This window comes from Salmo salar, chromosome 21, assembly GCF_965601325.2.
Source record: "Salmo salar chromosome 21, fSalSal1, whole genome shotgun sequence".
Taxonomy (NCBI): Eukaryota; Metazoa; Chordata; class Actinopteri; order Salmoniformes; family Salmonidae; genus Salmo; species Salmo salar.
The window spans coordinates 53,210,299-53,224,905 of record NC_138311.1 but is presented as its reverse complement, the minus strand read 5'-3'; the positions used below and the strand labels follow the sequence as shown (position 1 = coordinate 53,224,905).

The following is a 14,607-nucleotide window of genomic DNA, read 5'->3' as shown; positions in this document are numbered from 1 at the left end:
CCGTAGTATGGTTTGGCGTGTAAATGATTACAATCAGGAAGTTTGATAGTAACTCCATACAGTTTAAATAGGCCAGTCGCTCCCCTGACTCTAGTGATTGCCGTCAGCTGACTACTTGATTGGTATGTCAGTGTACTCTTAACCCATGTTGGGACATCTTTAAAAGGAGTCTGATACTGTAATATTTATAGGCAGGTCTACATGAATAGCACTACATATGCAATAAACAGCACACATGTGTACTGTGCTGTGCCTTGGATCCATCAGTCCCTCTGGCAAAAAAAAATATTATCTTTGGTCTGCTTTGTATGTTGAAGTACAGTCATAATTCTGCTAATGACAAATAAGGTAAATCATGTGATTCATGTCTAGTGAACGAAAATAACTGCAGGCCTTATTGTGACTCAAACAAACCATAAAGTAGGGCTATGGCTTTAATCGAGGAATTCGTTGCTTGATGTGCTTTAGGCCTACATTATATTTGTTAATATGTGTTTTGTCGGTTGCTGTGTAGAGAATAACCGTGACTATAGCTAATACTATTGAGAATAACACGCAGATTACTAGTATTGATTAGATCTGAATCAGACAGTTATCGTTGCTGCCAGATGCCATCATGAACATGCCTTTTCTTTTGTGTGTACTGTAGGCCTAGTGTAGTGTGGGCCTATACACTGCAGTCCATAATACTCAAAATATAGCCTATGTTCATTGTTCTCTAGTCGAAATGTTTTTTGAAAAGCATACAAATTGAGAACTAACGCAAATGTACATGGTAGAAATAAAATTATTCGATAATGCGAGGATATTCTTCTTAGTTTCTCGGCTGTCGGGCGGAGAACTCGACATTGTGCTCCCTGAATAAATACATCCTTTGCTTCAAAAGACCAACGCTACAACCAATATTCAAATCTTAGAATAAAAAATACAAAAATAGACGGTGCCAAACCTCAATTACATTTATTTTGAGTACCGTAATATATATATACATGTTGTAATATGCTTCTCAGTGAGATCCGCATGCGCTTCCCGACTTGCTTTTTCTTTGCATTCCAATCTTGTCAAGCATGCGCAGACGGCTCTTATTGCCATTACCTTATTTGGATATGGTAATTTTCAACTTCAAACAGCCTATCGGTAACCGAATGTGTTGTCACGTGATGCTCAAAGATCGCTTGGGAGGCGGTGTCAAGTGTGGAGCTGACTTTAAAACCAGTGGGCAAGACACAGAGCTCTCAGTGTAGGGAGAAACAGGGACGAGATGTAGTAGGAAACTTGGTTTCTATGAAATTTAGTCATATTTATTAAAAAAATATATATAAAAAAATAACAAAGAATCATCAAAATCCCTCTTAAGTTAATAGGCTGCCCATAGGATTTTTTTTTAGATTTATTTCAGTTTATTGAAGGGCATCTTACACTCACTATTCTGACACTTTTGTAAAGATGTGTGAGGCAGTTAGTTAGCAAGCTAGCTAGCTAAGGCGGCAGGAGGAGAACAAAAGATTTTTTTTTCTCAGTTTTGACCGGTTGCACTGACACCAAGTCCATGCAGAACGTGTCATCACCAACACAATGCCCGTGTTACTTTTTCTGATAGACACGTCCGCGTCAATGAACCAGCGCACCCATCTGGGCACTACCTATCTGGACATTGCAAAAGGCGCTGTTGAGACTTTCATGAAGGTACTGTAACCCCGAGACGAACAGCCCTGGAAGACCCCACGCGGGATCGCCGTTTTGACCATCTTGTGTTAAAAGTTACTAACTAACCCTGACAAAAAAATAATCGCTCGATAACAGTTTATCGTTTATTCTTTCCACAGCTTAGAGGCAGAGATCCGGCGAGCCGAGGGGACCGGTATATGTTGATAAATTTTGAGGACGTTCCCCTCGGAATCAAGGTAGAGTTTATTTTCGGTCATGTCCTACTTTACATTACGCAACTAGCGAGATTGTCTTCTCACATTTCGATCACCATATTAATTGTGTGAAAAATCTTCAGACGGAGCGTTCATACCCCCTTTAAAACATGGCCGACATTTTGTTTCAATGTGAGCACGGAGCAGCAGCAGCATCAGAGAGGAAGAGGCGAAAGCGAGAGGTTTAACTCTCGCCGAAATCTGTCCAAAATAAGACCAATGCGTTTCTTATGGGCTTGTTTTGGACTTAAACTTGTCGCCTGCCTTTCCGTCTTTGGGACAACAACTCCGATTTGTTAATAAGGCAGACAGACACGAACATCTCGTCATTTATATAGATCTCTGGCAGCATGGAACTCTGGGTGATTTTTTTTTTTTTTTTTTTTTTTTTTTTTTTTTTTTTAGGTTGTACGACTAGATAGTGGGGAGGTGGTGTCAGGGTTGCTAACTTAACACTTTTGACCAACTGTCACTTTAGTCACAACTTTACATAGTTATTAGTTAACTTTCTTTTTTTTCACTCTCTCTCTATGGACATTTTTTTTTTGTGTGGTTCAGTTGATAACAGAGCATAGAATAAGCAGTCTATTTGTTGACAATATTTCCTAAGCTAAAGTAAAGGGGGAAAAAAGTAAATTACATACTTTGTTTATCAAGTTAATTACATTGTAAAAAAAGTTTTATTAATTGACCTGATCTTAGAAATCATCAATGTTGTTGTGTCAGATAACATATAAGGCCCACTTTGTTCCGTGCATGTTGTTGACAACTTGTATACCTCTTACCCTATTTCAAAAGGCTGGATGGAAAGAGAGCCATGCCACATTCATGACAGAGCTGAGGAACCTTCAAGCAGCAGGACTCACAACTATTGGCCAGTCTTTGAGGACCGCTTTTGATTTGCTCAATCTCAATAGATTAGTGTCTGGGATAGACAACTATGGACAGGTATGTTGTACTCTGAGATAGAGGAGAGAATTGGTTAACTTTTTTTTCACCCCCCCCTCTCTAGGGTCCCCCATCTTTCGTCCCTACCCTGCCAATCTCACAGTCTTACAAGCATCACACTCCTGCACATTGTCCCCACACACTCCCCTTGAGTGACAAGTGATGACATGAACCAACAGTGTGGTAGGAGTTCCAACAACTTGTTTTTTTACTAGTATTAATGTACAGGTTTTGACTTTTTCTTTTATTTATTTTTTTAACGTGACTGCTGGTTCTCCTGTACCCAATGGTAAGGCATTTCATCCAGAGTAACACTTCACAATGAACTTCCTTTATCTCTCCTATTTGTATAAAAGAGAAATGGATAGGCAATAGTTTAACGTTTGTATGTTACTTAGAACTGGGTTCTCTCTAAACTGAAACATGAAGGGGGAGGAGAGAGAGAGAATCTAGAGCGTTCAAATTTTACCCTATGAGGTCCGGACTAATGCTGGTTTTCTGCTCTACCTGATGATTAATTACACCCACGTGGTATCCCAGGTTTAAATCAGTCCCTGATTAGCATGGGAGAGAGAAAAGGCAGTGGAACTGGCTTTGCGGTCCAGATTTGAATTTGTGGGATCTAGAATACATCAGGTGCAGTATACAGGCAAAGGAGACGGAGTAAGACTTAGCTATATCCTGGCCCTAGACTAGTATCCTGGCCCTAGACTAGTATCAATGATGAACAGAGTCGAGGAGATAGTCCAATAGGCCTCTCCTGATCCAGCCTTTAAGGAGTGGTTTCTGCCATGTTAGCCAGTCGTCTTTAGCTCCTCTCTCTGATAACCTTGTTAGTGAATGGAGATGAGAATACCCACCTACTGGATGGAACTCTCTTGGTTTCCTCCTCTGGGATTTCCTCTGGCTGTCTACCTGCTATATGCACAGTAAACAGTTGTCAAGTCTCTGCTTTCACGTACATTCCAATGTAGGGCAATGTTTACTATTGCGTCGTACTGTATCTATGGTAAACAAGCGGGTACCATCAAAACCATAATCTCCCTATTATTACAATACTATAGTATACACAGGTTTAGGATCATTATTTGCTAGTTAAGAGATGATGGTATTGAGGTAAGATGTCTGGAGGCTGATTCAATGTAATAAATGTTTAACCAGTGTCTCCTGAGACAGGAAAGATGTCTGCCCGTACCTTCAAGGGTAATGCATACATACTACATATATAATGCATGTAGAACGCTCTCTCTCTCTGTGTTCAAAAGCCTCTGTCACCCCAGCAGACAGGCACATGTAGGTACACACATCATGCACATACAAACACATGAGTACAATCTTATTTTGGGGATCCAGTCTTTCCTCTTGATCAGTTGAGGTAGGGTTCCATTTGAGAATTCGTCACAGCAACACCTTTAGGTCTCGTCTGGCCACACCCTGCTTCGTCTCCATCCTCTCACCATGCCTTTGTTAGAATCCTCAGACATTGGGTTGGGTCTCATTCTCATCTCCTTTCCTTCATCTACACTGATATAGTAGAGCTGGACTGGTGAAAGCACCTTCCTGGCAGGGATCCACCCCATTGCTTTCACCTATCCTGTCAATTTAAATGAGGTAGAGGAGAGGATGTCCGTTCTAGACTATTGAGATGCACCCCTTGTATCTGGTCTGAGCACATGGGCTGCTATAACAAAGACATCGTTAATGTTATTTAGGGGTTTTTTTTGCCTGGAGGAAGAACACTGTATGACAGGACTCTCCAACCCTTTTTCCTGGAGAGCTACCCCATGCTGTGTTCATAACCATTTGGGAAGGTGTTATTTAACACATACAACTGGGGGGAAATAAACTTGTAGTTACTAGTGGGTAACTGCTCTATCATCCCTGAGCTCCTACTTCTCCCACATGCTGACCTCCTAAGAACAAATTCTTATTTACGATGACGTCCTACCCCGGCCAACGTCACCTTTTAAGGAAATTACCTGGATAACAGTAATTTTCACAGTTAAATCAGTTAAATGTAACAACGAAATGTTATTCCTAAAAAAAAATCTATTAATATGGTTTTTGAACTCTCATTTGTTTACAAGCATGATAGTTGTACTTTTAGTTTCTGGTTGACGCAGCTTGTTGGCCATTAGCCAACTGCCGTTTTCTCAACCAGTTCAAAGCATGTGAACACATCCATCTGGTAGTCACGCCTTCACAACTGGTCATTACTACCTTCCCACAAACAAAGAATTACCTGACACAGCTTGTCTACCAGCAAAGTTTTGGAATCGGTTGCGCTACTTTTTAATGTATTTTTATTTGACTAGGTAAATCGGTTAAGAACAAATTCTTATTTACAATAACGGCCTAGGAACAGTGGGTTAACTGCCTTGTTCAGGTGCAGAACGACAGATTTTTACCACGTCACACCAGGGATTCGATCTAGCAACCTATCGGTTACTGGCCCAACCGCTAGGCTACCTACCTGCTACATGTAGGTTTGGAGCAAAAGCCTACAGGACAGTAGCTCTCCAGGAACAGGGTTGGAGTTAAAACCTACAGGAGGATATCTCTCCAGGAACAGGGTGAGAGTTGACCTACAGGAGGGTAGCTCTCCAGGAACAGGGTGGGAGAGCCCTGCTGCAGGGAGAATAACATATATCTGCTAGTTTACCTACATGTCTACAGCTTGAAGTCTTTTTTTATTTATTTTTGAAAGCTCTTTAGCCAGTGAGGTTTTTAATGTAATGTCTCATAGTGCTCCATAATAGAGCTGGGTGAAATGCCAGTTCGTCACTAGTAGTTAACGATGTTGAATTAGCTCTGTGAGCACTATGACTGAATCCTAAATGGTGCCCTATGCACTATATAGTGCCCTACCTTTTGACCAGAGCCAATAGAGCTGAATTTGACTGACTGGTTTGATGGACCGCACAACATGGCAACCCGGCTAATAGAGATCTAATTACCCATCTGTCTAAATTGTAGCAGACCTGGCAACGTGCCACAGACTCACTCTCAGCCTACTGATCCTAGACCAACAGATCCACGGGATAAACTATACCACCCACACCTGACCCTGTCAGGCCAGTGGATCAGATCAGTCACGCTGACGTGACACGTCGAAGCCGTTCCTATGTTGTGTAAGCAATAATGAAACTTACAGTGACTGAAATGAGGAAATGAGGAAAGATGTAGCTTCGTTCTGTTAATGTTTTGTGTTTTCTAATGCTTATAATCAATATAAGCCTATGCACCCCCCCCCCGCAGGGTTTTCTCTGGCTAGTAGTTCATTTTGAGAAACATTAGCATGTTAAGTGGGTGTTGAATAGGATATCATTAGTACCATTCTGAAAGAGAACTCCGGGTTGTCATGGATACCGTAGTCAGTCTGTAAATGTGGGTACATTTCCTTTTACTCCGTTTTATGGAACTCCCAATTTATTACTCAGCAAAAACCACTCTGGTCACAATGAACAATTGGAAGGGAACAGATCTGTGTCCATTGACAGGAACAGTCACCAGTGGAGGGAAAATACTGTAAACCTCAAGAGACGAGTTAAATTCCTGGACATATGTAGCTCCTTTTTGAGAGAGAGAGAGAGCGAGTGTATGTGTGTATCAGGATAGCAGTGAGTTGTTATGGCTTGGTAGAGACCATCTTGACCATAGTGAATCATAGCCATGCCCTCATGAAGTCTACTATGTTGGCTGTGTTGTCCTCAGGCTAGTGTTTACCTTAGTGTACACTAAGAGGAGGTTATAACTGCTAGGATGCCCCCCCCCCCACTGGTATCTAGAGCCAGAAGGATTATCCAGGACCTATGCTGAAGGCTATAGGCCTATGCAGTTTGCTATGAGGAAGGAGAGGGATTCTCTAAATGCGTCAACTTATGTGCAAACTCAGTGTTTATGAGTGTGCGAGAGAGTGGTTTATATAATGTGTAGGTTTGACTGGAGAGTATAGACACACAAACAGAGATGAGTCTTTGTTTTTGTCAAGTGTTGGTGCAGTCTCCGCTGCACTGTCCCTACAGACTGTCTATTCATACTGTAATGTTTCTCCTCCCCTCCCCTGGCGCTCATTAACCCAACCCCCCACCCCTATCAAACCATCCACTGTTAGATGTTGTTGTCGCTCTCTGTTTTATTTGTTCTTTTCCTTGACTCTCCTAACACACATCTCCTGTAGGTTAACTATAATGATGGACTGGCTGTGTCTTGACTCTCCTAACACACATCTCCTGTAGGTTAACTATAATGATGGACTGGCTGTGTCTTGACTCTCCTAACACACATCTCCTGTAGGTTAACTATAATGATGGACTGGCTGTGTCTTGACTCTCCTAACACACATCTCCTGTAGGTTAACTATAATGATGGACTGGCTGTGTCTTGACTCTCCTAACACACATCTCCTGTAGGTTAACTATAATGATGGACTGGCTGTGTCTTGACTCTCCTAACACACATCTCCTGTAGGTTAACTATAATGATGGACTGGCTGTGTCTTGACTCTCCTAACACACATCTCCTGTAGGGTGCAGCCATGCTCCATGTACTCCTGTTGTTGTTACTTCTCCAGACCTCAAGTACCCTTCCTCACCGCTCCGGAAGCTCATTTCAACTTTACATTTTTGCTATGCCTACCCTAAATTTGTCTCAGCACCTCTATCTTTCCCATGTCCTTTTGAGTTGGATGTATTTTCTTCTATTTGTGCACCATTTTAAACGCCTTTCTCTCTCCCTTCACAGGGCAGGAATCCCTTTTTCCTGGAGCCGTCCATCATAGTGGCCATAACCGACGGCAACAAGCTGACCAGCAGTGGCGGAGTCCAGGATGAGGTCAGTCATCATGGTTTCCATGGAGACCAGGGTCACAGCCAATCATGAATATTTCCTGTTGGTCAGCTGAACAGACAACTCTCTGTCTCTGTTTGTCTGTGAAGTCCCACCGCAAAGCGTTATATTTTTACAGCGGATGCTGCAGAAGTGAACTCTTTCATAAACGACTCTATTGTCCGCCCGCGCACACACACACACACACACGGCTGGCTGGCTGGCTGGTACACACACACACACACACACACGGCTGGCTGGTGCGCCCGCACACACACGTCCGCACACACACACACGGCTGGCCGGTGCGCCCACTCACACACACACGGCTGGCTGGTTAAACCTGTCTGAGAACAGCTTATACTATATCTTTGTTTATAAAAAAATTATCTGAGCTGCAGGACATTGAACAAGTCACTGGAAGCTTCCGTTGCCTTCCTAGTAGACGGAATAAAAACGGGGTTGACGTGCCCTAGCCTGATCCGTAGTAGACGGAATAAAAACGGGGGTGACGTGCCCTAGCCTGATCCGTAGTAGACGGAATAAAAACGGGGGTGACGTGCCCTAGCCTGATCCCTAGTAGACGGAATAAAAACGGGGGTGACGTGCCCTAGCCTGATCCCTAGTAGACGGAATAAAAACGGGGGTGTCGTGCCCTAGCCTGATCCCTAGTAGACGGAATAAAAACGGGGGTGACGTGTCCTAGCCTGATCCCTAGTAGACGGAATAAAAACGGGGGTGACGTGCCCTAGCCTGAGCCGTAGTAGACGGAATAAAAACGGGGGTGACGTGCCCTAGCCTGATCCCTAGTAGACGGAATAAAAACGGGGGTGTCGTGCCCTAGCCTGAGCCGTAGTAGACGGAATAAAAACGGGGGTGACGTGCCCTAGCCTGATCCCTAGTAGACGGAATAAAAACGGGGGTGTCGTGCCCTAGCCTGAGCCGTAGTAGACGGAATAAAAACGGGGGTGACGTGCCCTAGCCTGAGCCGTAGTAGACGGAATAAAAACGGGGGTGACGTGTCCTAGCCTGATCCCTAGTAGACGGAATAAAAACGGGGGTGACGTGCCCTAGCCTGATCCCTAGTAGACGGAATAAAAACGGGGGTGACGTGTCCTAGCCTGATCCCTAGTAGACGGAATAAAAACGGGGGTGACGTGTCCTAGCCTGATCCCTAGTAGATGGAATAAAAACGGGGGTGACGTGCCCTAGCCTGAGCCGTAGTAGATGGAATAAAAACGGGGGTGACGTGCCCTAGCCTGAGCCGTAGTAGATGGAATAAAAACGGGGGTGACGTGCCCTAGCCTGAGCCGTAGTAGACGGAATAAAAACGGGGGTGACGTGCCCTAGCCTGATCCCTAGTAGACGGAATAAAAACGGGGGTGTCGTGCCCTAGCCTGAGCCGTAGTAGACGGAATAAAAACGGGGGTGACGTGTCCTAGCCTGATCCCTAGTAGACGGAATAAAAACGGGGGTGACGTGCCCTAGCCTGATCCGTAGTAGACGGAATAAAAACGGGGGTGATGCGCCTGAGCCGTAGTAGATGGAATAAAAACGGGGGTGACGTGCCCTAGCCTGATCCCTAGTAGACGGAATAAAAACGGGGGTGTCGTGCCCTAGCCTGAGCCGTAGTAGACGGAATAAAAACGGGGGTGACGTGTCCTAGCCTGATCCCTAGTAGACGGAATAAAAACGGGGGTGTCGTGCCCTAGCCTGATCCGTAGTAGACGGAATAAAAACGGGGGTGACGTGCCCTAGCCTGATCCCTAGTAGACGGAATTAAAACGGGGGTGACGTGCCCTAGCCTGATCCCTAGTAGACAGAATAAAAACGGGGGTGATGCGCCTGAGCCGTAGTAGATGGAATAAAAACGGGGGTGACGTGCCCTAGCCTGATCCCTAGTAGACGGAATAAAAACGGGGGTGTCGTGCCCTAGCCTGATCCCTAGTAGACGGAATAAAAACGGGGGTGTCGTGCCCTAGCCTGAGCCGTAGTAGACGGAATAAAAACGGGGGTGACGTGTCCTAGCCAGATCCCTAGTAGACGGAATAAAAACGGGGGTGTCGTGCCCTAGCCTGATCCGTAGTAGACGGAATAAAAACGGGGGTGACGTGCCCTAGCCTGATCCCTAGTAGACGGAATTAAAACGGGGGTGACGTGCCCTAGCCTGATCCCTAGTAGACGGAATAAAAACGGGGGTGACGTGCCCTAGCCTGATCTGTAGTAGACGGAATAAAAACGGGGGTGTCGTGCCCTAGCCTGAGCCGTAGTAGACGGAATAAAAACGGGGGTGACGTGTCCTAGCCTGATCCCTAGTAGACGGAATTAAAACGGGGGTGTCGTGCCCTAGCCTGATCCCTAGTAGACGGAATAAAAACGGGGGTGACGTGCCCTAGCCTGATCCGTAGTAGACGGAATAAAAACGGGGGTGATGCGCCTGAGCCGTAGTAGATGGAATAAAAACGGGGGTGACGTGCCCTAGCCTGATCCGTAGTAGACGGAATAAAAACGGGGGTGATGCGCCTGAGCCGTAGTAGATGGAATAAAAACGGGGGTGACGTGCCCTAACCTGATCCCTAGTAGACGGAATAAAAACGGGGGTGTCGTGCCCTAGCCTGAGCCGTAGTAGACGGAATAAAAACGGGGGTGACGTGTCCTAGCCTGATCCCTAGTAGACGGAATAAAAACGGGGGTGTCGTGCCCTAGCCTGATCCGTAGTAGACGGAATAAAAACGTGGGTGACGTGCCCTAGCCTGATCCCTAGTAGACGGAATTAAAACGGGGGTGACGTGCCCTAGCCTGATCCCTAGTAGACGGAATAAAAACGGGGGTGTCGTGCCCTAGCCTGATCCCTAGTAGACGGAATAAAAACGGGGGTGACGTGCCCTAGCCTGATCCGTAGTAGACGGAATAAAAACGGGGGTGTCGTGCCCTAGCCTGAGCCGTAGTAGACGGAATAAAAACGGGGGTGACGTGTCCTAGCCTGATCCCTAGTAGACGGAATTAAAACGGGGGTGACGTGTCCTAGCCTGATCCCTAGTAGACGGAATAAAAACGGGGGTGTCGTGCCCTAGCCTGATCCCTAGTAGACGGAATAAAAACGGGGGTGTCGTGCCCTAGCCTGAGCCGTAGTAGACGGAATAAAAACGGGGGTGTCGTGCCCTAGCCTGATCCCTAGTAGACGGAATAAAAACGGGGGTGACGTGCCCTAGCCTGATCCCTAGTAGACGGAATAAAAACGGGGGTGACGTGTCCTAGCCTGATCCCTAGTAGACGGAATAAAAACGGGGGTGACGTGCCCTAGCCTGATCCCTAGTAGACGGAATAAAAACGGGGGTGTCGTGCCCTAGCCTGATCCCTAGTAGACGGAATAAAAACGGGGGTGACGTGCCCTAGCCTGATCCCTAGTAGACGGAATAAAAACGGGGGTGTCGTGCCCTAGCCTGATCCCTAGTAGACGGAATAAAAACGGGGGTGACGTGCCCTAGCCTGATCCCTAGTAGACGGAATAAAAACGGGGGTGACGTGCCCTAGCCTGATCCCTAGTAGACGGAATAAAAACGGGGGTGTCGTGCCCTAGCCTGATCCCTAGTAGACGGAATAAAAACGGGGGTGTCGTGCCCTAGCCTGAGCCGTAGTAGACGGAATAAAAACGGGGGTGACGTGCCCTAGCCTGATCCCTAGTAGACGGAATAAAAACGGGGGTGACGTGCCCTAGCCTGATCCCTAGTAGACGGAATAAAAACGGGGGTGTCGTGCCCTAGCCTGATCCCTAGTAGACGGAATAAAAACGGGGGTGACGTGCCCTAGCCTGAGCCGTAGTAGACGGAATAAAAACGGGGGTGTCGTGCCCTAGCCTGATCCCTAGTAGACGGAATAAAAACGGGGGTGACGTGCCCTAGCCTGATCCCTAGTAGACGGAATAAAAACGGGGGTGACGCGCCCTAGCCTGATCCCTAGTAGACGGAATAAAAACGGGGGTGACGTGTCCTAGCCTGATCCGTAGTAGACGGAATAAAAACGGGGGTGACGTGCCCTAGCCTGATCCCTAGTAGACGGAATAAAAACGGGGGTGACGTGCCCTAGCCTGAGCCGTAGTAGACGGAATAAAAACGGGGGTGACGTGCCCTAGCCTGATCCCTAGTAGACGGAATAAAAACGGGGGTGACGTGCCCTAGCCTGATCCCTAGTAGACGGAATAAAAACGGGGGTGACGTGCCCTAGCCTGATCCCTAGTAGACGGAATAAAAACAGGGGTGACGTGCCCTAGCCTGATCCGTAAGCCTACCAATTTATTTCAGTTTCTTTTAGTTTAACCAGATAATAGTTTACGACGCAACTAAGCCTCGTGTATTTCCTTAAATTTGACCCGAACAGCATTGCCTTTATTAAAGATCTTGCACAGCCCCTTATTTCTCCATCGATTGGAGGAGCCTTAGGCTACTAAAGATTGGCACCAATATGTGATGCCTGACTGTAGCCTGTTAATAGGTTACCAGTAGCATTTTGTCCATATGAAAAGAACACTGAATGTGACTGACCTGCACAGGGAGGAGAGTGTTGATTGGCCAGTAGGCTAGGTGGGAATATTCTGATTGGTTATAACGATTCCATCTGAATACTGAGCGCCTCCATCGTCGCCTGATAGGTCATGCAGCGGGACAATTTGTCTTGCTGATTTCACCGGCAACGTGAGTGTTGATTTTGTCCGTCCACACCAGACGATCATGACACACAGGTTAAAATATCCCAACCAACTATATTGATTTTGGGGCAGGTTGAAACACACATGAAAGGTTCATGGACATTTAGCCAGCTAGCTGTTGCTAGCTAGTTTGTCCCCGGAGATGAACATTGGGTTGTTAGTATACCTGACATGCATATACTGTAATTTCCGGACTATTAAGCGCACCTGAATATAAGCCGCACCCACTGAATTAAAAAAATATATATATTATTTTGAACATAAATAAGCCGCACATGTCTATAAGCCGCAGGTGCCTACCGGTACATTGAAACAAATGGACTTTACACAGGCTTTAACGAAACACGGCTTGTAACAAAAATAAATAGGCTTTAACGAAACACGGCTTGTAACAAAAAATAAAAAATTAGCAGTAAGCTTTAGTTGTCTTTTTGCACTGAGTCAATTCCTCACGCTGCTGTTTCCAACGTCTTATCATCGACTCATTAAGACCAAGCTCCCGTGCAGCAGCTCTATTTCCTTTTCCAACAGCCAGATCAATCGCCTTCAACTTGAAAGCTGCATCATATGCATTTTTCCGTGTCTTTGCCATGATGCGGGTGACAAAATGACTACCGTAATCAGAATGATGGGGAGTTTGAGAGCGCTCGATTTAATCTAAACAGTAAACAAAAAAGTTGTTTGACCTTAACCCGTTCGGCAATTTCATTGGTCTAATGAAAGCTTCATGCCGCCAAAAACTGAGCACGTCACAGAATGTGTTATTTTGGAAGAAAAAAATTTGAAAGCGGGAAAAATCCATATATTAGCCGCGTCATTGTTTAAGCCGCGGGGTTCAAAGCGTGGGAAAAAAGTTGCGGCTTATATTCCGGAATTTACGGTAGTCCTCTTTTCAGCTGGTTCCATGTAATACCGCTGGTTCCTTAAATCTCTACTCCGACAATTAATCCACAGATAAAACAGGAAACCTAGTTATTTTTTTTTTCTTTTCGTTATCTTCAATTAATCTCTCCTCATTTGAATTTTTAAGCATCCATGTGGGTTAGTATCTTCCTGGTATCCAATAAGGAGGGGACATGAAGAGTGTCTCAAATAGAAGCATGTTATATTTTAGTGCTGGGACACACAGATGCTCGTTCATTTATTTTGCGGTGGCCGGTGAGGTTTACATAAAGCCCATTTATGCTTGATCTGCCAATGCAGTCCGGAGGCTCTGTATGGAGGATGTGGGAAGGCCAAATCAAGCTCTGTACGGCAATGATGCGCATCACCCAATTGTTGTAACATTTCTGAGGGCTCTGTATTGCTTCGCGTTGACATTATTGTTTGACGGTAGGTGGGGGCGGTACATCCTGTATTAACACACTCACTTCCTTGACAACTTCCTTCATAACAGCTCTGCTCAGCTGGAACTAGAAGTATAAATGCCCTGACTTCTGCAGAGGCTGTAAATGCTTTACGGCAGGAACCAGATTGCTTTACTGCACACAGTCTATGTAACGGATCCATCAGGGCTTTGTTTGTCTAACGAAGCACCCTACATACTTTTTAAGTGTATGTGGACACCTGCTCATCAAACAGCTTATTCCAAAATCATTGGCATTAATGTGGTTGGTTCCCCCCCCCCCCCCCCCACTTGCTGCTACTCTTCTAGGAAGGCTTTCCACTAGATGTTGGAACATTGGTGTGGAGATTTTCTTCCATTCAGCCACTAGCATTAGTGAGGTCGGGCACTGATGTTGGGCGATTAGGCCTGGATCGCAGTCGGCGTTCCAATTCATCCTAATGGTTCTCGATGGGTTTGAGGTGCAGGCCAGTCAAGTTCTTCCACACTGATCTCCACAAACCATATCTTTATGGACCTCGCTTTATGCATGGGGGAATTGTCATGCTGAAACAGGGCAGGGCCTTTTCCAAACTGTTGCCACAAAGTTGGAAGCACAGAATCATCTAGAATGTCATTGTATGCTGTAGCATTAAGATTTCCCTAGCCCGAACTATGAAAAACAGCCCCAGACCATTATTCTTCCTCCACCAAACTTTACAGTTGGCACTATGCATTGGGGCAGGTAGGGTTCTCCTGGCATCCGCCAAAACAAGATTAGTCCGTCGGACTGCCAGATGGTGAAGTGTGATTCATCACTCCAGAGAATGTTTCCACTGCTCCAGAGTCCAATGGCGGCGAGCTTTATGCCACTCCAGCTG

General features: G+C 45.7%; 1 protein-coding gene across 1 annotated transcript in view; it reads left to right on the top strand.

Moving 5' to 3' along the window:
* The first annotated feature begins 1,223 nt into the window (after positions 1-1,223).
* The window catches only part of ints6 (integrator complex subunit 6), a 50,937-nt gene continuing 37,553 nt past the window's right edge, over positions 1,224-14,607 (top strand). Inside the window, exons 1-4 of the mRNA XM_014165662.3 lie at positions 1,224-1,686; positions 1,827-1,904; positions 2,721-2,870; positions 7,614-7,703. Of these exons, the coding sequence (XP_014021137.3) occupies positions 1,576-1,686; positions 1,827-1,904; positions 2,721-2,870; positions 7,614-7,703 (429 nt within the window). The 5' untranslated portion in view covers positions 1,224-1,575. The remainder of the gene's footprint in view (positions 1,687-1,826; positions 1,905-2,720; positions 2,871-7,613; positions 7,704-14,607) is intronic.